Source organism: Psammomys obesus, unplaced genomic scaffold (genome assembly GCF_907164565.1).
Source record: "Psammomys obesus unplaced genomic scaffold, mPsaObe1.curated_primary_1811, whole genome shotgun sequence".
Taxonomy (NCBI): Eukaryota; Metazoa; Chordata; class Mammalia; order Rodentia; family Muridae; genus Psammomys; species Psammomys obesus.
The window spans coordinates 443,700-466,204 of NW_026593286.1; the positions used below are offsets into that span (position 1 = coordinate 443,700).

General features: G+C 39.4%; 2 protein-coding genes across 8 annotated transcripts in view; one reads left to right on the top strand and one right to left on the bottom strand.

The window, feature by feature from the left end:
- Window positions 1-12,051, bottom strand: part of Septin2 (septin 2) — a 31,338-nt gene extending 19,287 nt beyond the window's left edge. For 3 of the 6 annotated variants that reach the window (XM_055616515.1, XM_055616513.1, XM_055616510.1), the window contains exons 1-3: window positions 11,548-11,616; window positions 3,138-3,168; window positions 983-1,103 (exon numbers count right to left, since the gene is read on the bottom strand). In XM_055616515.1, coding sequence (XP_055472490.1) covers window positions 983-1,103; window positions 3,138-3,146 — 130 coding nt within the window. In that variant the 5' untranslated portion in view covers window positions 3,147-3,168; window positions 11,548-11,616. Of the gene's footprint in view, window positions 1-982; window positions 1,104-3,137; window positions 3,169-11,212; window positions 11,315-11,547; window positions 11,617-11,865 lie in introns of those variants that run through there. The other 3 variants (XM_055616511.1, XM_055616512.1, XM_055616514.1) reach the window with 3 other exon arrangements.
- Hdlbp (high density lipoprotein binding protein) overlaps window positions 11,804-22,505 on the top strand; it is a 63,389-nt gene continuing 52,687 nt past the window's right edge. Inside the window, exon 1 of one of the 2 annotated variants that reach the window (XM_055616506.1) lies at window positions 11,804-11,906. The gene's annotated coding sequence lies outside the window, so the exon portion shown is untranslated. Of the gene's footprint in view, window positions 11,907-12,274; window positions 12,415-22,505 lie in introns of those variants that run through there. The other variant, XM_055616508.1, reaches the window with a different exon arrangement.

Genomic DNA, 22,505 nt, shown 5'->3' on the forward strand with positions numbered 1-22,505 from the left:
GAGGGGGTAGCAGACATGCACAGGAAGCCTAACTGCTTCTGAAGGAAGTCACTGATAAGGCTACTGGCAGCCTCTGTTCCTTGCCTTGTAGACTTCTTTTTTGTTTGTTTGTTTGTTTGTTTGTTTGTTTTACAAGACAGGGTTTTTCTGTGTAGCCACGGCTGTCCCGGAATTTGCTTTGTAGAGCAGGCTGGCCTCGAACTCACAGAGATCCACCTGCCTCTGTCTCCCAAGTTCTGGGATTAGAATAAAGGTGTGCCCCACCACAGCCAGGCTTCCCTGTAGACTTCTTTATTAAGTCATGACACCTCGCTTTCCCTAGAATAAGTGATTCAATGACGGCAAGGTAAGAGCTATACTATCTGTATTTACTAGTCTTGGAAGTTACAGCATTTCTACAACATTCATCTACAGCTATTAAAATAGGAGTGGGGGCCAACAAGATGATTCTGAAAGTAAAGACACTTGTTGCTCAAGCCTGATGACCTGAATTCTATTTAGAACCCATATAAAGATGGAAGGAGAGAACCAACTCTACACAAGTGTGCCTCTGTGTACATTGAACACATGTGCACACACAAATAATACATAAAAAAAAAAGAACAAAAATAACAACAGTAAAAACCCCAAACTAATCCTGATAAGGGTTATGAATACTAGGAGGCAAGTAACACTGGTGACTATTCTGAAAATTATCACACACACACACACACACACACACACACACACACACACACACACACAGAAAACCCTTTATTGTACATAAATAAGGAAATAACATAAAAATCGTATTTTCCTCTTGAGCAAAATTTCTTGAATATGATTGCATATATATGAAATCTTGGTCCAATTTAAACATACGTTTGTTTTAACTTCCAGAGTTGAGTTTGCCAAGAAAGAAACTTTCTTACTTAAATTACAGGTTGGGCCAGTGCATTTCATAGGTTGGGAAAGGGGGATATTTAGTAAGATAACGTCTTACCAACAACCATCAGTGTGAACTCAAACCCCTTTTTCACTGATTTTCGGTGAACTTGATTGGGAAGATTTGCAAATCCAACATAGCCAGGAGTTTCTGGATTTATAAACTGAGTTGGTTGTTGCTAAAATAAGATTTAAAAAATAAAGAAGAGCTAATAAACATCTTATTGGTTGCTTTTATGACATTATCAGACCTGGGATAAACATATGTAATCAGTAGTTCTCACAAATCAACAAAGAAACTCCACAAATAATCACTTTCAAAACTTAAACTTTTATCAGAAAACAATGTTCACTTAAGAGGATTAGGAAAAAAAAATATATCCAGGCCTGGAGAGATGGCTCAGTGGTTAAGAGAACTGGCTACTCTTCCAGAGGACACAGATCAATTCCCAGCAAGCACATGGCAGCTCACAACTGTCTGCAACTCCAGGTCCAGGGGCTTCAATACCCTAATACAAATATACATGCAGGCAAAACACCAATACACATAAAATAAAAATAAATCTTTTTTTTTTTTTTTTAAAAAGAGCCAATCCAACTTCTTACCTATATGCTGACTCATATTTTATTAGGCAATATTCTACCTAGCAATTTAACTATGTAAGATTAATTTATCTCAGTGCAATAATTTAAATTATGGCTTAAATTTATAATTCTCTTTAAATTATAAAGAGAATAACAAAAACTGACTCCTTTCATTCAATACGTAGCTAAAGAACAGCCTCCAACCAGGTATCAGGCATGATGGGTCTGTGAAACAATGGGGATAAAGACATTTCTTGCTATCCTTTCTCTTATGGCACAGAGCTTTATCTAAAGAAAGGCAGTATATCTAGTACAATGTTGAGATTTCAATGTCGTCAAAATATCTATCTGCTGTGACAGGCTCACTACATATTCCCAGCTGCTCTGGAGCTTGCAATCTTTTTGCTTCAGCATTCCAACTGCTCAGATTACAGGCACCTGCCACCATGCCTGACCACATCAGTATTTCTTGATGAAAGAATGCTTGATAAGACTAAAGACGATGAAGATGTGGTAATTCAAGAAAAGTAAAACCACAATCTAGGAGATGGGAAGATAGAATGCTTGTATTGCAAGTCTGAGAACCTGAAGTCAATCACTAGAACTCAATCACTAGAACTCAAATTAAAAACAAAACAAAACAAAACCTGGGCAAGGTGGTAAGCCAGTATGATCTCAGCACTGGACAAGTGAAGACAGATGCATAGTTAAGGCTCCAGACCAGTGAGAGATCTGTCTGTCTCTCTCCATCCTCCCACTGACATACATAAAAAAGACTAGGAAGGACAAAGAAGCAAACCAACAAACGAAAACAGTGGTGGACAGTGAGGAATAGCACCCAAGGTTGAACTGTAGCTTCTACAAACACACACACCCCTTAAATTTATGTAGTGGTATACTGAAAATGAAAAAATTTCAATTCATTATTCAAACCAAATGAAAAAAAAAGTTATAAAATAGCCTTTTAAAAGGATTACATTTTATAACTGTCCATTCACATGCACACAGAGATAAAAATATACCTAAAACCTTCACAGTGATTATTTCTGGGTGGTAGAATGATGACATTTATTTATCTCTGTTCTATACTATTTGTATAAAAAGCAAAAACTGATATTATGGCTTTATATTGGATATCAAGAAATACTATAGACTCAAAAATAATGGGCAAAGAAAAATAATAACATTGCATTTTTCACTACAAGTTCTACTTTCTCTGCTTATGTCCTTTAGAACTAATTTATATCAGGGCTCTGGACCAATTTATAAGGGCTGATATAAATGAATGTAGCATGTCTAAGAGCCCCATTAAATTATTTTTATGAATTATTAGCATTTTTAATTGCTACTTGATTGCTATGAGAAAATCTAAGACGGTTAAGAGGCTTCATATTGACATATTAAAAAGAACAAAGCAAGTCCAGGACAGCCAAGGTTACACAGAGAAACCCTGTCTTGAAAACCAATAATAATAATAATAATAATAAAATTTGGAAAAGAAGGCAATCAAAAACATTAGAATAACAGTCCAAAATTGGAAATTCATCTATAGAAATCCTACCTTTTAATTATCTGAAAATTTAAAATAATTTTTCTTTATACTGTAAAAAAATGAACTATGACCTTACCTTAGACATATTTCTTGATTTTTCAGTCTATCTGTTAAAAAAAAAAGACAGATGTCTGAGTTTGTACATATACATTTAACAGCAATAAAGTGACCCATGAAGGTATGTGACATCAGCTTGTTTCTTTAGTGTCTCAGTAACTTCAAACATTGCCCTAGAAATGATGTAACAATCATTATTCAATATAAAACCAAAATTAGGTAAGTTGATAAAAGCAACTGTACATTCATTCATTTCTAAGTTTCCAAATATATACTTATGTTTTCATTCAGTAATGATTACATCTTAGACAACAGAGATATTCTATAAAGAGTCAAAATAAATATTAGACAAAAACATTGAGAAAGAAATTAAAATTATATGGCAGGAAACTTAGTTCCTGTTCCTCACTGCAGCATCAAATTCTTACTGTTTTTTTCGCCTTCTATGGGTCAAAAAGGTCAAGACTGTGAAATTATTTTGGTCTCAATAAATGAAATCTCACTTCCTTAACAGCTATTACATAGGATATACTTAGGATTTCATAGAAACATAGCTGTGTTCCAAATATACATATATAGATCATCCTGTAACTTGATAACTTATAATAATGCTAAAAATAAGGTTTTTTTTGTATCAGAACTTGTAAAGCTCTTTACTGAATTCTAATTTAAAATACCAAGTGAGGATGTGGATCTTTCAGGGTTAAAAATTAGAGAAAAGCATCTGCCCAACTTTAGATACTTTCTATGTTCCTGTGCCCTCCCAAAATTGCCTTTCTAACTTCTGTTGCCTTCCTTGGGATTGAAATCCCAGATAAGGCTCTCATCAGTTGATCACTTTAGTAATTATAAACATCATTTCTGAAAGGCAACAGTACACAACTTATCTACATCTCAAAGGAAAATTTCTCTTTGCCTTTTCAAACAGTTTACTCCTGACTTTTTTCACCTTCTTTCCCAAACTCCTAGATGACTGGAAGTGAACTTGTGGTAGTTCTTCTCCACTAGTATATTTCGAGCACAGTTGTTTATATGTTGAAATGATCTGATCCTAGGAGAATCCCTCCACACCAGTAGATACTACCACTATGTCATTCTTCATGTTCAAAATCTCCATCATCCTCATCCTGCAAGAATACAGGCATAGATATTGTGGGTAACACTGGCTATTTTCTTAGTGTCATAGAAACTGGCAAGAACCATTTGTTTGTTTGTTTGTTTGTTTGTTTGTTTAGAACAAAGTACCAGGGCCAAGTGTGCCTTAAAAGTACTTCTTCAATCTGTAATAGAAACATCATGATCAAATGAAGTTAATTCTTCTATTTATGGTTCGTTTTCACTGATGTTGAAATCCAAAGCTTTAATTGGATTTTCTGGCTGATATTCTAAAATGAGATCATTTTTGTACTCAACATATTCTTCAGTTTTTTTTACCCTACAACTGGGCTTGTTTCTGTTATCTGAGATTTCTGTATCAGAATATATCTTCTCTACCCAAATGTCAAGGAATCTTATATTCTGTAATTTTTAATTAAATATTTTGGGTGGAAAAGAAACCTGGCCTTGATCACAGTATATAATGACACAGCACTTCTTCAATCTCCTCATTAATTCCAGAGGGATAGAAGCCCATCGCCATAATGACAGGGAACCATGGCAGCAGGGAGGCATGGCGCTGCAGCAGCAGCTGAAAACTCACATTCCTACACATCTTGACACTCGTAATACCAACCAAATGGAGCTCAAGGCAAAAGAATCAAACAGAAACAAAAGTAGTAAGTAATAATCATTTTAAAAATTTGCAAGAAAGATATGATACAGCTCTGTCCAAATTCTTACCTGCAGATAAAACCATAAAGCAAAGACAAAAAAAAAAAAAAAAAATACCAAGTCAACTTAATAAAAATACAGTTCAAATGAAGAAACTTTAATAGCCTCTTCTTAGAACTGCACAGACTAAGTAAACAGTAAAAAAAAAAAAAAAAAAAAACAAACAAACCAGTATCCAAGGGCAGAAAGGCAGTAATACAACGAATCTTGCTTAACTGATATACAGAAGCTTTATGGAATAGGGAATGAATAAAATCACATCATTTTAAAATTATCAATAAAACGTGCAAAGCTTTGATTTACATTTTAGGGTTTTGTTTTAGAGACAGCGTCTCACTGTCCTGAAATTTGCTAGCCTCAAACCAGGCTGGCCTCAAACTCATTAAAGATCTGTCTGTCTCTGTCTCCAGAATGATAGGATTAAAGGTGTGCACCACCACATTCTGCCTGAAAGCTTTTTATAACCAACACTCTAAGCACATGTTTTGTTTAAACTAAAGGTAAAAAGAAACAAAGCAAACTGTCAAGGAGCTGGAACAATCCTAAACTCTTAGACTAAGGAAATCCCCAAAGCAGAAACCATTAGTTGTCTCTAGGAACCAAAGGAGATGGGAAGGGAGGGAATGACAATGCCCGTATGTATACAAGAAACTCAAACTTGAGTTTTACATATGTTTATCAGTAATACTGTTGCAAATACAGAAATTTTGTACCACTAACCTGGGCTCGGGAGCTCAGAGAGACTGAACCAAAAATTAGAGAGCCTGTATGGGTCTGACCTAGGTCCTGTGCATATATATTATGGTTGTGTAACTTGGTCTTCTTGTAGGATTATTAACAGTGGGAGCGGGGGCTGTCTGTGGCTCTTTCGCCTGCTTTTGGGACCCTTTTCTACCTAATAAGTTCCTTTGTACAGCCTTCATATTGCAACTTGACATGCCATGTTTGCTTGATACCCTAGAAGGCCTGGCCTTTTCTGAAGGGAAATGGAAGGAGAATGGATCAAGGGGAGAGGGAAGGTGGAGGGGAGGGCCTGAGAAGAGAAAAGGGAAGAGACTGAGAGGAGAGGAGGAAGGAAAAACTGCAATCTTAGATGTAACACATGATAACAAACTAAACAAATTAATTTTGTCCCTAAAAATATCCCCAAATCACAAGAAAATTCTAAAAAAAATTCATAAAGAGAAAAAAAATGAAATTACTCTAAAAATAGAAGAACAAGTAATTCAAAAGTTAAATCTTTTAAAGAAACTGTTTGTTTTTGAGGCGGGGTCTAACTATGTACCTCTGGCTGTACTGTAACTCACTACATAAATGAGGCTAGCCTCTAACTCACAGAGATCCATCCACCTGCCTCTGCCTCCTCAGTGCTGAGGTTAAAGGCATGTGCCACCATGCCCGGCAGAAACAAATTCTACATACAAGTCCAATTAAAGAAATGAAAGTAGACATAAAAGAAGGCACAAACAGATACAGACTATAAAAAAGTCTACAAAATGAAAATAAAGGAATGCTATTCCTAGTACTATAAATTACCAAAATAGAACAAAAACTAGAACCAATGCCATTAAATAGCCCATTAAAATCCAGCAATAGGGCCAGCTAGATAGCTGATAGGTAAAGGTACTTGACTTCTAGCCTGAATATCATAGTTAGAGCTTGGGAACCACGTGGTAAAGAGAATGGGCTACAGCAAGTTGTCCTTTAATCTCAGCACACACAAGGAACATATGCCCCATTCTCCTCAAATACATATATAAATGTAAAACAACAACAACAACAAAAACAAAAACCACAAAACTCTAAGAACAAAGAAAGCAACACACACACACACACATACCCCTAACCTAGATGTAAAGGGGCCAACACCAGATGGAACTAGAGCAAAACAGCATGGAACTCTGAAGAGACAATAACAAAGTCTAACTATTCCAAGCCACTGAAGAAAAAAGGAAAGTGCTCCAATTTATTTGTAAAGTCAGCATAATTTCAACAACAAATCCACACAGAAAAGAAAAGGAAGGAAGGGCCCTTTAGTGAGCAAAGAAAGACCAGCAAACATAAACTCAACATCATTCATACATATAAATACAGAATTTTAAAATATTTGCCAACAATTAGATTCTAGTAATGTATCAATCTAACAAATAAAGAGAAAGTCATGTATAAATATACTGATGAGGTATATAATTAAATTCAGCAATCAATCTGCATGGCAATATTACTAAGAAAACTGCTTATCTACATTTCAGAGTTCTTTCCCAAAACAATAGCAAATGCTAGTCCTTAAACAATGGGATTCCTTAAACCAGGGGCTGAAAAGATGGTTCCCAGGTTAAGAGCACTTGCTACTCTTCCAGAGAGAGGACCAAGGTTCAATTCCCAGCAACTACATGCAGCTCACATCTGTCTGTAACTACAGTTTCAGGGGACCTGATCTCTTCTAACCTCCCTGTGTGCCAGACATGGTGATACACTGATGTACATATAGACAAGACAGTCATATTCATAAAATGCAATGTTTTTAAAAAGGGATACTAAACCTATTTGAAATATAATCAATAGAAGATAAAAATGTTCATTGCTCTCATTATTACTTTAAAGCACTAATGAAAGACTTCAAGCACACAAAATAAAATAAATCCCCAGATAGCACTCTTCATTCACTTTCAGTAATTAGCAACTCAAGTCCAATATTAGTTTATTTCTAACTTGCCTGGATTACAGCGAAGCAAATCCTAGAATAACACTTAATTTAATAATAACACTAATTATAGTTCAGTATGCACAAGGCTACTAAAAATGGTGATCTATTATTTCTAGGAAAAATTAATTACAGTTGTTTAGTATAACTAAATACCCAACTGCCTCCTTTTTTTCATTAGAAACAAAATGTAAGTAGGATCTATACATTGTAATTTTATGATTATTTAACACTACTTAAGATTAGTGTATCAAGAAGGATCATGAAGCAAAACTACTTTGCTGACAGGTCTGAATATGCGAAAAACACAATACTTGAGTTATAAAAAACAAACAAACAACAACAGTATCCAGGCTTAGCCACTCACATCTTTGATCCCAGCACTTGGGAGGCAGAGGCAGAGGCAGGTCTCTGAGTTTGAGGCCAGACTAGCCTGCATAGTGAATTCCAGGACAGTCAGAGCTGCATCATAGAGACCAGGTCTTAAAAAAAAAAAAAAAAAAAAAAAGCCCAACTGTAAAGCAGGCTACAAGGTACAGGCTTTCAATCTCAGGTGTCTGACTGTCACAAGAATATCCTGAGTAATCCCAGATCAGACTAGAACAACAACAACAAAAAAATTTAGACTAAGATAATTTACTTGAGTAAAAAAATAATTTTAGAAAAATATAAAAGTGTAAAAAAAGACAGATGTTAAGTCAAAAGTTTCTTTCTAGCTGTCTGTGGTGGTCTGCCACTTAATCTTAGCATTCAAAAGCCAGGATGCTTGCAAACTGGAGGCCAGCCTGGACTACACAGGGAGACAATGTCTCAACAACTGAAAGTTTCTTTCTCAATTATGATTGTGATTTTGTGTGTGTCTTTATGTGTCTGGTATTAAGAAGTAAAGCCCTGATTTCATGTATGCTAGACAATGAGCTGCATGCCAGCATTAAAAATAAAAAAAATAAAAAAAAAAAAAACAACAACTTTTTTTCTATCCAGCAGTAAATATTTCATTAAATATTTAGGAATGAAAATGGGAAAATACTTAACAAGAATAAAATAATGAAAATCAAACCAGGTGTGGTAGTACAGCACTAGAGGCTGAGGCAGAAATGACAAATTTGAGGCCAACTTGGGTTATACAGTGACTTTCCCAATTGTCTAGGCAACAAAAAACCATGTCTCAAAACACGCAAATGAACAGAAAGACATTTTAGGTTCTTTGCTTGTCTGGTTTTGAAACAAAATCTTTGTAATCAAGGTTCACTTTGAGCTGGCAATCCTGTTTCCGCCTCCCAAGTGCTGGGATTACAGAGATGCAACACTATATTTGGCTATTAACAAATTTAGAATTAGAAAAATCAAGCCCTAAAAATATCAAGTCATTTTGTTTCCTTCCCAAATTGGTATAATTCAATTCTAAACTGGAATTCCAATGGTATGACTTCTTTAAGCACTGGGTAAAATAGCCTTTATTTTCATGGAAGGATAAATACTTGAAGAGTAGAAACATGAATTCCTGCCTCCACCAATCATTATATGTATTTTATTTCAAGCTACCACAAGACACAGGAAATTGTACCTTTTCTACATCTCTGAATTTCCTTAACTTTACTGAAACCCCCAGCCATTTTGAAGTCCTGGGTCAGTTCAGACCAAAGAAGGTAAGCTCCATTATCAGTTCCTTTTCCTTCAATAAATACCCTGATGTACAACACAAGTACAGAAGTGGAGAGTACATACAATATGGAGAATGCCAAGTTGTGAATTCTTTACCCTACACCCAAACATAACTTGGATCAAAAATGGTTTTCTAACAATTTATTAAACAAAACAAAAAAGGGTTTTGGTTTTGGTGGGGGTTATAAGAGGTCCCAGAAATCTTGCATTCCGGGCAAGCACTCTACGAAGTGAACTATATATCCCCATTAATGCCAAAATAAAAGCTAAGAAAGGAATACTGAATTTCTGAAACACTTGGCTTTTGGTGAGAAAACCTTGATCTATTAACATCCTACTAAGTACAGAGTGCAGATCAATTAGCTCTTCCTCATGTAAGATGATCTAAGAGGGTCAAACTAAAATTTTAATATTTCACACTGCATATTTTAGATGTAGAAAGTTCCTTATCCTTGATCCACAGCTTCTGTATTCCAGACAGTAATACTATCACCCCAATTAAGGCACAAAAGATGAATAGATAAACACAACTGTGTTTTTGACATTAGAAACTTGTTTTGCAAGTAGCATTTATAGAAATGGAATACTCATAAATAGGAATCATCATTCACGTACATGAACTGTTTTATTTGTATAAGTTATCCCTAATCCCCCCAAAGACTTCTCAATGTAGGTTCCTGAAGAGCTTTTATCCAAAATGCTTGGATTGTCTTGCCATTTAGATTTCTTCGATTTGAGGACTGTATAAGTACATTATGCAAGACAACACTCTCAATGGAGCTTGGGGCAGCATACCACAATCAAAGGGAGCTGAATTACACTCATGAATGATAATAGAGGGAGGCCCCACCTCCTTTCCCTAGGTTACCCAGCTAAACCAGAAAGAGAATCTGATCTTATTTAAAAGCTCTTGTTCTTTAAAGAGCTATGGTGCTCCATAAAGAGAAAAACTTCAAGGTGGAAAAAATGAAAAAGGATTAGGACAAGCTAACAACTAAGAAAAATCACCAAAATTAGATACAGCAGCATACACTGACAGTTTGAATGTTGTGTACTGCAAAGAAGCCCTGAATGGTAAGTACCAAAAAAAAAAAAAAAAAAGACATTGAAAATAATGTCTCAAATTAGAAGCATCATGAAAAAACAGCTTTCATGACCCCTAAAAAACCCTATTTTTTCCTTATGTTCGCAAGACTAATTTAGAAATGTATCTGAGGTACTGAAATAATTTTAGCTATTAAGGAAATAAACTGAAAACCTACGACTTGAATCCCTTGCTAGGCAGTAGGTAGCCCAATACTTGACGCCAGGGGTACACCTAATCCGTCTAAAGGATATCTCATCCAGCGAGTCCTGAATAACAAGAACCAGCAGGAACTAAACAGATAAGCAGAAGACAGAGAACGTGGGAGATAAGAGCGCTGCAGAAACGAGGAGTAAACTGGGCTAAGGACAACGATAGAGACCATAGTGGTTTGAACTGAAGTTCTATCTATGTGTTAAGAGTCTGGTAAAGTAGGACAGGACAGGACACAGTAGGGCAGAACTAACAAATGAGGCCGGAAGGCACAAAAGGGCCAGGCGTGGTCTGGACTAGGGTCGGCTTCAGAGTTAGTTAAGACTTCATCGCTTCTCAGTCAGAGGCCTCCGCTCCGTGCTTCCTTTTCCCTGTCACTCACACTGCTGCAGCCCTTTGTCTAGCGTCTACCCAGGCGAAGGACACAGCAGACAAGAACACTCCTCCAACGCCCTTCCACTGCCTCCAACTGGGGAACTTCATTAACAACCCACGGTGACTAGTCCTTCACATCCCCAGGACGAAATAGCACCGTTAAATTAGAAGATGGCCACACGAGCAGAAGTGCTTCGTAAATATGAATCTAAAGCTACCTCACCCAACGCTGGACGCGCCTCCATTCAGCATGTGGACCGTGCGCGGTAACCTCGCCAGGACCTGCCACGCCCGCGCCCAACGCCCTGGACCTGGCCTGTAGGATTACCCAGATAGGGACCGCCAGTCCAGTTGTCCTCGAAAGGACGACGCCAGCCGCGCGTCCATCGCTAAAGCCACGGACTAAGGGCGCGGCCGCCCCTCCCCCACGCGCGCCCCTTCTGCACCCGTTACCACCGCCTGAGCGGCCGGGGCGAGAGGCGAACTCTCGCACTTCCTCAGGACGGCCAGCTCGACTGGGGTCTGCGCGACAGTGGGCACACACTACCACACGCTTACCCGCTACCACGCCGGAGAACGCTCGTCAGACCACAGCACGGACCTGCCCGGCCCCGCCCCGCCGCGCGCGCGAACCGATTGCGTCCCTGCGCCGTCCCGCCCATTGCCAACTCCTTCCTGGGCCCCGAATAGTCCCCTCCCCCGCAGTTGTTAGCAGAGCGCAAGCGTAGACACTGCCCTGTCGTCCACCTCTGCGCAGGCGCCGTGCCCCTCCCACGGCGGTTGGCCATATAGAGGCTGGGGGCGGGGGGAGGTCAAGCGTAGCCTCTTCTCCTTTACCAAGATGGCGTCTTGTTCCTGTTTCGCCACAGTTCCTACCTTATGAGCTCGGATTCCTCGCGCTAGTAAGAGAGGAACAGGTAATGCGAGTCTTCGCCTTGTGGGAAGCTAGCGATTAGGGAAGGATATTTATGAGGAAGGAATGAGGTGTCCGCGGAGAGTGAGAGACTACCGGGGGCGGGCAGGTGGCAGCGTGAGTGCGGAGCGATCCAGGGGAGGGGGCCCCTTTGCCTCTGCCCTTTCCTCCAGGAAGATGGCGGCAGCACCGAGCTAGGAGCACCCGGCCGGGATGGACAGGCGCCTGTGCCTGGCCGGCGGGCATCTCTAGCTGCCTGCGCGGCCGTCTCGATGGCGGGTCGCCGTCCCGCGATTGGCTACGTGCTAGTCACGTGGGTTTGCGGCTCCACGCAAACCATAGAGTGGTGCTTGTCCCTGGGGACGTGGCCTTCCTGTGCGGTCGTGAGCCCATGCCCCGCGGGGGAGGGCGGAGTCGGAACGGCCCCTACTCTCTTTTGGTCTGGGGCGCGCGGTGAGATCTGCGGCATGCCCAGCTTCCTCCCTCGCTGCGACCGGCTCGAAGCTGGGAAGGTGCGGTACTGGGCTGCGGCCTGGCCCAGTTGTCCTTCCCTCTGTCCCAGGAGGTTCTGGCTGGGCAGCGGTCGTAAACTCCCTCCCTAGGCCTTGCAGCAAGGCCTTCCTGCGGGAAAACACCTTAGAGACCTCTTCTGAGAGGAAACAGTGATCGCGCGACCCCAGAGGGTGATGCGCATGGTGTCGGTCCCCCAAGCTGTTTTGTCACATGCCTGTTGTGAGGGGGTGTTTTTTGTGCGTATCTACTTTGAAAAATGTCCTTATGCTTGAGGCTACCTGCTGTGTATCCTGAGAAGACCGAAGAGTCAGACTGGGCATGATGTTTTCTTATGGTATAACTGTAACCAAAGGAGACGGACTTGTGTTTTGTTGTGTTTACAGACAACGAAAAAGTATGGGGGGAAATGGAGGGTTATAATCTTCACTTACAATGTGACTTGCCCTTCAGCTTTGGGTTTTGCTACATATTCACCATAAGACCTCAAGGAATGACTTAACATATTTGTTGGTGTCCGGTTAAAGATAGATGCTTTCTTAGGAAGTTAACTTCTGAAACCCAGTTAAGTCAACCACAGAATTTTGTTTGAGGTTAGTAGTAGCCACACTCAAGCTAAATTCTTATTATGGAAGCTAATGTGAGTACAAAAACCTTGGATGAAACTCATTGCTTAGGCTTAATGTTTTGAACATTTAAAGTATCCATAGGCTAAAGTTGTTAATAGACACTGGTATACTTGAAAGCTTTAAAGTAGCTAGGAGGGGCTTTGGTTAGAAAAATAAAGCGAATCACTACTTCTGTATTTAAAACAACCCTTAACCTATTATGACAGTTTAGAACTTAGACAAAATGGGCAATATCTTCTCCAGTCTCCGGGATAGTATTAAAAACCAGTTACACAATTTTCAATGGCAGCCAAGCTTTGTTGATAGCATTAGTTATGAGTCCTGCACTGCTTAGAGGCGTGCTTCTTGAGAACACCTGGAAGAGGCAGCCAGCTCAGGGGCACACCCAGGCAGAGCCTTTGCCCCTCTTTTGGGCAGGCCAACTTCTCAGTGGACACATAAACTTTCAAGTACATTTCTTTTAGTTTTGATCTTCTAATTTTCTAATGTCAGCCTAATAACCTCACATTTTTAGCATTAAAAAATGGGTACCACACACTGTTAGGGATTCTGGGGATGCAGAGATGGAAAAGATCATGTTTTCATTTTTCTAGCTGTTTATGGTTTAGTGCAGAAGATATACTTGTGAAAGAAAGCTTATTTTACAGTCTGATCAGTGCCATAATGAAAATCTATAAAAAGAGGAAAGAGACTATGGTTACTTGCTGGAAAGCCTTCATAAAGAATGTGATTGAAAATCAGTACACTTGTAATCCGGCACTTTGGATTGTGGAGGCAGAAAGATCAAGAGTTCAGAATCAGCCTCTTCTGCATAGTGAGTTCAAGGTCTGCTTGGCCTACATGAGACCCTGTCCCACAACCTTGAAGTTACGGTCCTTGAACTGGGGTTTAAAGAATGATTAAAGTATTTCCAGGTGGAGTTGGCAGATTGGAGTGCTGTAAACAGGAAGAGTAGGAGAAGAAAGACAATGTTATAGCCAATGGCACATACAGCAAAAGTTTGAGAATTTGATAAAGAGCTGATTCCTTAAATGGCAAAGGGTTTAGCTGAACCTGTATGAAGACATCTTCATGGCCTGTATTCAGTACCTTCCCAGGCTGATTTGGACAGGATTATGACCACTGGAATGACCTATGATATTTTGTAAGATAGGTTCTTCATTAGTGTCTCCCAGCTGAAAATAGAGTCTTGAGCAGAAGGCATGTTTTTTTGTTGTTGCCTTTAATTTGACAATTTAACGCAATGTCTCTTGATCATCTCTACCCAAAACTCTCCCCACTTCTACTCTTTATAGACAGCTCCCCTTTTTTAAAATAACCCATTGAGTTCAAGTAGTGCTTTCTGCATGAGCATGGTGAGCCTACCAGCAACCACAACCAGTAAGAAAAGTAATACCACCACAACTCAGCAGCCATCTATTGCCCATAGCTCTTTAGCTGGTGTGACATTTCGTGACGCCCCGCCCCATTCCATCCCATCCCATCTATACTGAGATTGACTGGCTTTGTCTTGTGCAGTTAACTGTACTGCTGAGTTTGTGATTGTAATGGCCATGTCCTGTCCAGCGGGCAGTATTTCACAGCGCTCCTCCCCATCCTCTGACTCTTACATTATTTTTTAACCCCCTTTTGCAGTGTTCCCTGACTTCCACTGGGAACAGATGTTGGTTGATATAGTGGCCCCATTTAGGGCTGAGCACCCCACAGGAACAAGCTTTTTAAAATCTCATTTTGTGTTTAAAAAAATTCTATTATATATAATAACAAAGAAGTGACTTCTTTAGAGTCATTAATGACCTTGCTTTAATAAAGTATTCATCATGAAGATGTCAGAGAAGTCCTTTTTAGCTGTGCAGGTAAATACTATTTGGGGTGTGTTTTAAAACTATTTAATCATTAAGAAGCTTATTCCTTCAAGAGTAGTATTTCAAAACCAGGGACTAATGAAGATGTGTGTACACACACAGTGCACATTTACCATCGTTTGATTTAAATGAGCTACGGTTCTCAGAAAAAGTTTGTCCTTAGTAAGGTAAAGAGCCAATTCACTCTTCTCACTGCACCCAACACTCTATATTATAATTTTAGATTTAAAAAACAGCTACATTGGCTGGAGAATTAGCTCAGTGGTTAAGAGCACTTACTGCTTTTACTGAGGACCAGGGTTCAGTTCCCAGCAACCAGGTGGCCATTCACATCTGTCTAAAACTCCAGTTTCAAGGAATCCGACATCCTCTCTGGCTCTTAGGGTGCCAGGCAGAAACATGGAGTCAATACATACATGTAGGCAAATCTCAGTCACATAAGATAAAAAGAAATCTTTGAAAGGAAACAGCTACAAACCAGGAATGGTGTGTGGGGGGGGGGAGTACATGTCTAATTCTAGCACCTGGGGATGCTGATGCAGGGAGATGAGAGAGTCAAGGCCAGCTTGGGCTACAGTGTGTGACTGTGCCTTCTCATAATTACTTGATTCTAGAAGCTCTGTGTGGATAGACAAAAGAAAATGTAAGACTCTTGATGGATTGTAGCCACACTTAGTTAAGTTCTAGTCCCAAGTGCTTCCAGACAGTGGAGGTGCTCTGGCATTGGTCAGGTCTAATCTCTCTTGACTTATTCCCTGTGTCCTTTTTTTTTCATGGCTGTCAGACTTTTTAGTGATAGCCTGTTGGCCTGGCTCATAATATACTGCAGTTGGATGTCCTTTCTGTGTCTCACTGATGAAAGCTTTCACATGGCAAATTCAGCAAATGTTTTGAACCATTTCTGCTGCATTGAGAGACTCCTGTGTATCCAAAGTAAGCTGGCAAACAGTGACCTTTTTTTTTTTTTTTTTTCTGTTTTGAAACTCTTATCTCTTGGTGTCACCGGTCCATGGCTGCCTTTGCTGACGTAGGCCATCTCCACATATTTAATCCACCCAGGATGCATTTGTATGCATGTGTGTGTGTGCACAGGATAAAAAGCTGTAATCTCAGCACTTGGGCAGTTGAGGCAGGAGGATCAAAAGTTCAAGCTTAGTTATTCTCAGCTAGATGTTGTGTTCAAGGAAGCCTGGACAAAAGATGGTCTCAGAAAAAATTATAAATGATGCTTCAGTAAATAAAACAATCTCTAAGCAAGATAGAAAGGCAAAATGATCATTCTTTACATATTATATAATTACTTAATTGGGAAATTAATCGAAGCTGTTGGTAAAAAGATTTTTAAGTAAGGTGGTTGACCAGGCAATAAATATCTGCAACTCTAGATTTATTTCTTTACTCTCTTGTTTGTTTGTTTTTAACACAGGGTCTTTCTCTGCACCCCTCGTTGTCTGGAACTCTGTATGTGGACTAAACTGGCAAACCTCTGTCTCCCAAGTGCTGGGGCTAAAGTCATGTGCCACTACACTGGGCCTCAAGTTTCGTATATGTAGAAATATGTAGAAAATAAAGTAAAAATAAGACATGATGGCACACCCCTGTAATTTCAGTATTCAAGAAAGTCTCTTGAACATACACATAACCATTCGCCCACACATATACCACACACACGCACACTCATGTACACCCCCCAACAAGAAAATTGGTCTGCTAATTCATCACAGACATGTGTGAACATAGAAATGTGCATGCCTGTATTATATATGCTTGTATGGTAATTCTTCCATAGGTAGTAACTCTTGTTTTTTGTTGGGTTTTTTTTTTTTTTGTTTTGGGGTTTTCTAAAAGATATTATTTTTTAATTTTGAATGTGATGAGAGACACAACATACGAGTGAGTGCAGGTCTCTGTGGAATGGCCCATCAGCATTGGATTCCCCTAGAGCTCCAGTTGTAGGCAATTGTATGCCACCCAATGTGGGTACAAAAGCAGCAGCACTCTTAGCTGCTGAGCCGTCCTTCTGGCCCCTGATGTTTTGGGGTTTGTGTGTTTAGTTTTATTTGGTGTGTGTGGGTGGTCTGCTTGCATGTATGTTTGTGTGCCATACAGGTGCAGTGCCCATAGAAGCCAGAAGGCATCAGATCCCTCACTGCTGAACTTAACAGTTGTAAGCCATCACGTGGGTATTGGGGACAGAACCTGGGTCCTCTCAAAGAACAATCAGCACTCTTAATCATTAAGCCATCTAGCTCCCTCTTGATATTTTCAAGTAGAATACTTTTATTTGTTCTTTGACAATTTCATACATGTAAACAGTGCATGTTGATCATAATGCATCCCCAGCTCCACCCTTCTGCTCCACCCAGGTACTCCTAATGCTTTCTCCCTCCCTACTTTGAATACTTTCCTTTTGTCCTTTTGTTTCTTAATAACCCACTGAGTCTAGCCGTGCTAGAGAGTGTTGACTGATCTTACTCATCTGATCTTGTGCAGATAATCATAGCTGCAGCAGATAAGCTCTGACAACGTTTCTCAGTACCCCTCCCCATCCTCCAGGTCTTACATTCATTCTGCCCCTTTTTCTGATGTCCTCTGAGCTATTGTGGGTGGGCTGGGGCTGATGTAGATGTCCCATTTAGGGCTGAGCACTCAATACACAATCTCAGAATTAGTTATGACTAGTTTCATTAACTGCTTACTACTCCAGAGGAAAACTTCTCTGGCCAAGGGTGAGGGCAGCACTAATCTGCAAGTCTAAGCATAAATATTTAAAAGGCCATTTGACAACACACTGTTTTCGTTTTTATTGTTTTTGTCTGTCTTTTTTTTTTTTTTTTTGAGAAGGCAAGGTTTCTCTGTGTAGCCCTGGCTGTCCTGGAATTATCTCTGTAGACCAGGCTGGTGTCAAATTCAAGAGATCTGCCTGGCTCTGCCTCCCAAGTGCTGGGATTCGTGGTTAGTTTAGCAAAGTATTAGTAATAAGCTTCTCCCTAGGGTCTGTGATCGTCAGCTCCTTATCAGGACTGAACTTTTTCCTGTGGAACAGCCCCCAGTTGACTCCAGAAGCAATTGGTTATCTCTACAACCATGTGCCACTGTTGCACTAGTACATGTATCTTCCCTGGCAGGTTGATGCTGCAGCAGGATTGGGTGTAGGATACCCTTGATGTACCCCACTCCCAAGTAGCCTCTGCATCTTCTAGTACTATGAAAGCCAGTCAGCAGGAAGTTTTCAGATCATTTCCAGCTTGATTACATTATGTCCAGCAACCAAAAAGTGAGAGCATAAATTTTTTCAAGTATATGTTGTGATGCCCCCTTGAGTGTGCATTTTTTCCACCATTAAGTGGTCCTTGGAAAGCATTTGTCTTTTCAGTTAAGCTATAACAAGCTGTGTACGAAACCTGTCATACCTCTCAGTTGCTAAGTGATAGTCACACGAAGTCCAAGATAAGTGGAAAGAATTGATCAAGTAATAAAAACAGCTGGAGAACCCTGAAGAGTATAATGAATTGCTTAAATTGTAAAAGCACAGCAGTCTACATTTAGAAACCAAGAAAATGAAACCCTTTCATTTAAATAACATTTTAGGAAATGGTTACATGTTATTTTGGGATAAAGCAGAGTTTATTTTTTCTAATTTCTAGAGTGATAAATAGTTTAATGATGGGATCTCTATTGAATTGTTATTCCAGACATGTTGGAGTTTCCTGTGTATCATTAGAGGTTAAAAAAACAAAAAACAAACAAACAAAAAATTCTTCTGAGTCAAGTTGGGCATCTTGACTTTCCAGAGCTTATCTTGATTCTGATTGTTAATTGATTAACATTACATTGACCATAGCTACTCTCCCTTACTAATTTGTTTTATTTTTTCACTTTCATTACATCCATTTATACATTTGTGGCTTTATCGTTTTATTAATGGGGGGGCTTGTGTGCATCCATATATATGTATATTCCACAGTGTATGTGTGGAGGTCAGGATAACTTACAAGAATTCTTTTCCTTTCAGCACATAGGTCCCAGGTCATCAGTCTAGGTGGCAAGAGCATTTGGCCACTGAGCCATCTTACTGTCCCCTTGATTTGTTTGTTTTTTTGTTTTGTTTTTGTTTTTTTGCCCCCCAAGTGCTAGGATTCCAGGTGTGTACAGCCATGCCCAGTTGCCTTTACTACTTTTCCTTAGTACTGATAAGAATTTTAAAATTAAAATTTCACTTACAGTCAAGTTTATATCTTCATGTAGTTGAAAAGTCAAATCCTAGAAAGGCCAAAGAGCCCAGTATTCTTACCCCATTTACAGTTCCAGTCTCTGTAGAGGCCCACTTAGAAGATTCTCTTTATTTTCCAATTTGAAAGAGCTTTTGACGTATTATGTCTTGACATATTATTATTATTAGCCACCCAAGTGCTATATGTATTGTTTCTTAACTGAGTTGATGGGAGTCAGGTGCAGTGGCACACGCCTGTAATTCCTGCACTCAGGGAGGCAGAAGCAGGTGGATCTTGGTGAGTTTGAGGCCAGCCTGCTCAGCAAATCGAGTCCAGGACAGCCAAGGCTACACAGAGAAACCCTGTCTACACAGAAAAAAGCCAACTGACCAAACACAAAAACTTGATCTGCTCTCGGATTTCTATGATTTTCCATCTACTCCTATCATTTTTACGAAGGCAGGTTGGTAACTGCTTAGAGTGGGTGTTTAAATTTGATTAGTATTTAACGTTTATATTTTACTGCCTAGTGTGAGTCACAAATAGGCCAAATGGTGTAGAGTAAGGTTATTACATATCTTGTTTGTTGAACTTTTTCAGTTTTCTTGTCTAGAAATTCCAATTCCACATTCTCCCCCAGTTGTTGAAATATTTTGTAAACATTATTCTTTTTATCTGATGAAATGTAGTATTCTGCCCATTTCATTTAGGTTTATTGTATTTTACATATGTGTATGAGTGTGTGCCTGCTTGTTTGTATGTAGTATACATGTATGTGTGGTGCCTGTGGAGGCTGAAAGAGAGCATCTGATCCCTTGAAACTGGAGTTACAGGGGATTGTAAGTGGCCATGTGGGTGCTAGAAACTGCACCCAGATCCTTTGTAAGAGCAACAAGTGCTCTTAACTAACCTCTCAGCCATCTCTCCAGCACATCCTACCCCATTCATTTTTAGTCAGTCTCTTCTGGTGTCTGTGACTTTCTTTGTCTGTTCCTGGAGTCTTCTGTGGCTCCCAGTATTCTCTGTGATGGTGTCTTGGTTTTCAGGAACCATGTGCACTTCTTTTATTTTACTTTGAATTGATGAGGCACATCCTCTGGTATTTGTCATACAGTAGTTGTGAGAGCTTGTGCACCTGGAAGTTTTTTCTGCTATTTCCTGCATGAAATTTGGGGCATCATTTAGCTTTTATCATTTAGCTTTTATCCTGAAATGTTCTCTTTGGTGAAACAGAAGATTTTCTCTGAGGTTCAGAACAGAACAGGACTTCTTTAGGGGCTATTTTCATCCTGTGTCTTGCCTACACATTGGGCCTCTTCACTCTGAAATTCATGTTCGTCTCTGCTGGGCATTTTTCTTAGTTTATCACTTTGAATTCTTCCCATATACTTTCTTGTTCTTTTAAGAGTTCTCTTGGTACTTCTCAATTATCACTAAAATTTAACTAAATCTTCTACCTCTAATTAAAATTCTAAATTGGAAGATCAGAATTTGATGTTTGGGGGTACAAAGTGATGTTATGGTTAGATACAATGTGCAGTAATACACTATGGCTAATACGCATTGACTGTAGCAAGTACTTGTTTTGTGATGAAAGTATTTGAAGTTTACCCTCAAGGATTTTGGGATATATGATACATTATTTACCGAGTTTGTAACACTATACAATCCTTATTGACATTGTGTACCTTCAGCTTTCATGTTCTTTCTGGAAGATGTTCTCAAATTTATCTCCCAGCCCTTTTTGCTGTGTTGGTCTAAAAGCTTATTTTACTCTTTGTATTTCTATTTTAGAACTTCCTATATTTTTTCCTGGGTGCCATATCTATATATATCCTATAGATATTCTAAGTTTTCTTTACCCCAAAGGCACTGTTTGCTTAAGGCTACTCCTTCCTCCCTCCCTTCCTTCCTTCCTTCCTTCCTTCCTTCCTTCCTTCCTTCCTTCCTTCCTTTTCTTTTCTTTGTTCCTTCCTTCCTTTTTTCCTTCCATTCTTTCTTTCTTTTTCTTAGAGTATCCAACCTCCTGGCCTCTGTGGGCACCTGCATTCATGTGTGCATACCTACACACACATACGTAACCATAATTAAAAGAACAAAAATAAGTCTTTTATAAAAATTCAGATGTCAGAGAAGCTTAAGTGAAATTTCAGCCTTACAATTACCTTATAATTGTATTTTTCCCACATCAGACTGGCAATAATAGATACGATCATCTTAGTTATTGTCAAGGGTGACAAGGCTGGTTCACAGGATGTAACTGGACAGTTGAAGGCATTAGAAGGGCAGTTCATTCTGGAAGTGCAAATTGATGCATTGCCTGAAAACAATGTATTTTTCAGGAATTTGATCTAAGGAGGTTCTGGCCCAACTGAACATAGACCTTCCTTTTCCTTCCTTTCATTCCTTTTTCAGAGAAACTCACTAAGTAGCCCAGGCCAGCCTCAAGTGCTTGATCTTCCTGCCTCAGTTTTCAAATGCTGAAATTAGAGATACGAGCTACTACAGCCAGCCAAAGAATTTTCTTTTCAGCATTTTTGGTAGTTAACAGCAAGACAAAAAAAAACAAAACAAAAAAACAAAAAATATAAGCTTGTTAGGTGTGGTAGTGCACACCTTTAATCCCAGCACTTGGGAGGCAGAGGCAGGTGGATCTCTGAGTTCTATGGGGCATAAAAAAGTACAGTTTACTCAGGAGTTCCATCAGTGGGGGATTTATTATTATGTTTACTCCATTTAATGAGTTAGAGTTGCACAAGTCTTAGACACCATGACCTCTTTATATATAGAAATCGGTGTGGCAAATTGTAGGTGTATATAATGAGATTTTGTTTTTATTTAAGCCATTATTAATGTATGTACAGAAAATATCTGGAAAAGATTGAACAATGATTTTGGAGATATTTAATAAACCTGGAGCCAGGCATAGTGGTTCATGCCTTTAATCCCAGCACTGGGGAGGTAAAGGCAGGCAGATCTCTTAGTTTGAAGCCAGCCTGATATACATAGTTAGTTCCAGGACAGCCAGAGCTGCATAATGAGACCCTGTTTCAGAAAGCCAAGAAAAAAAGAAAAGCAAAGAGAAAGAATCTGGGAGAGTGATGATTTTTACATGGTTCTGTTGAATTGTATTGCTTAATGGTAATATTACATCCCTTGCTTGACTATTCCTATCACAGCTACACATTCATACCAATGTATTAATTCTACCAATATTAACCAAACTGAGTGTTAATGTAGCCCCTCCTATCCCAAGCCAGGCCCCGCTGTGGGCAGAAGACTCTCAGGATAGATAGAGACTCTTTGCTGTAACAGCAGGCTGCATCTGGAGCCATGAAAGGTAGGAAGTTGATGATGAAGAAAGCAAAAGTTTGGCAGTGAGCAA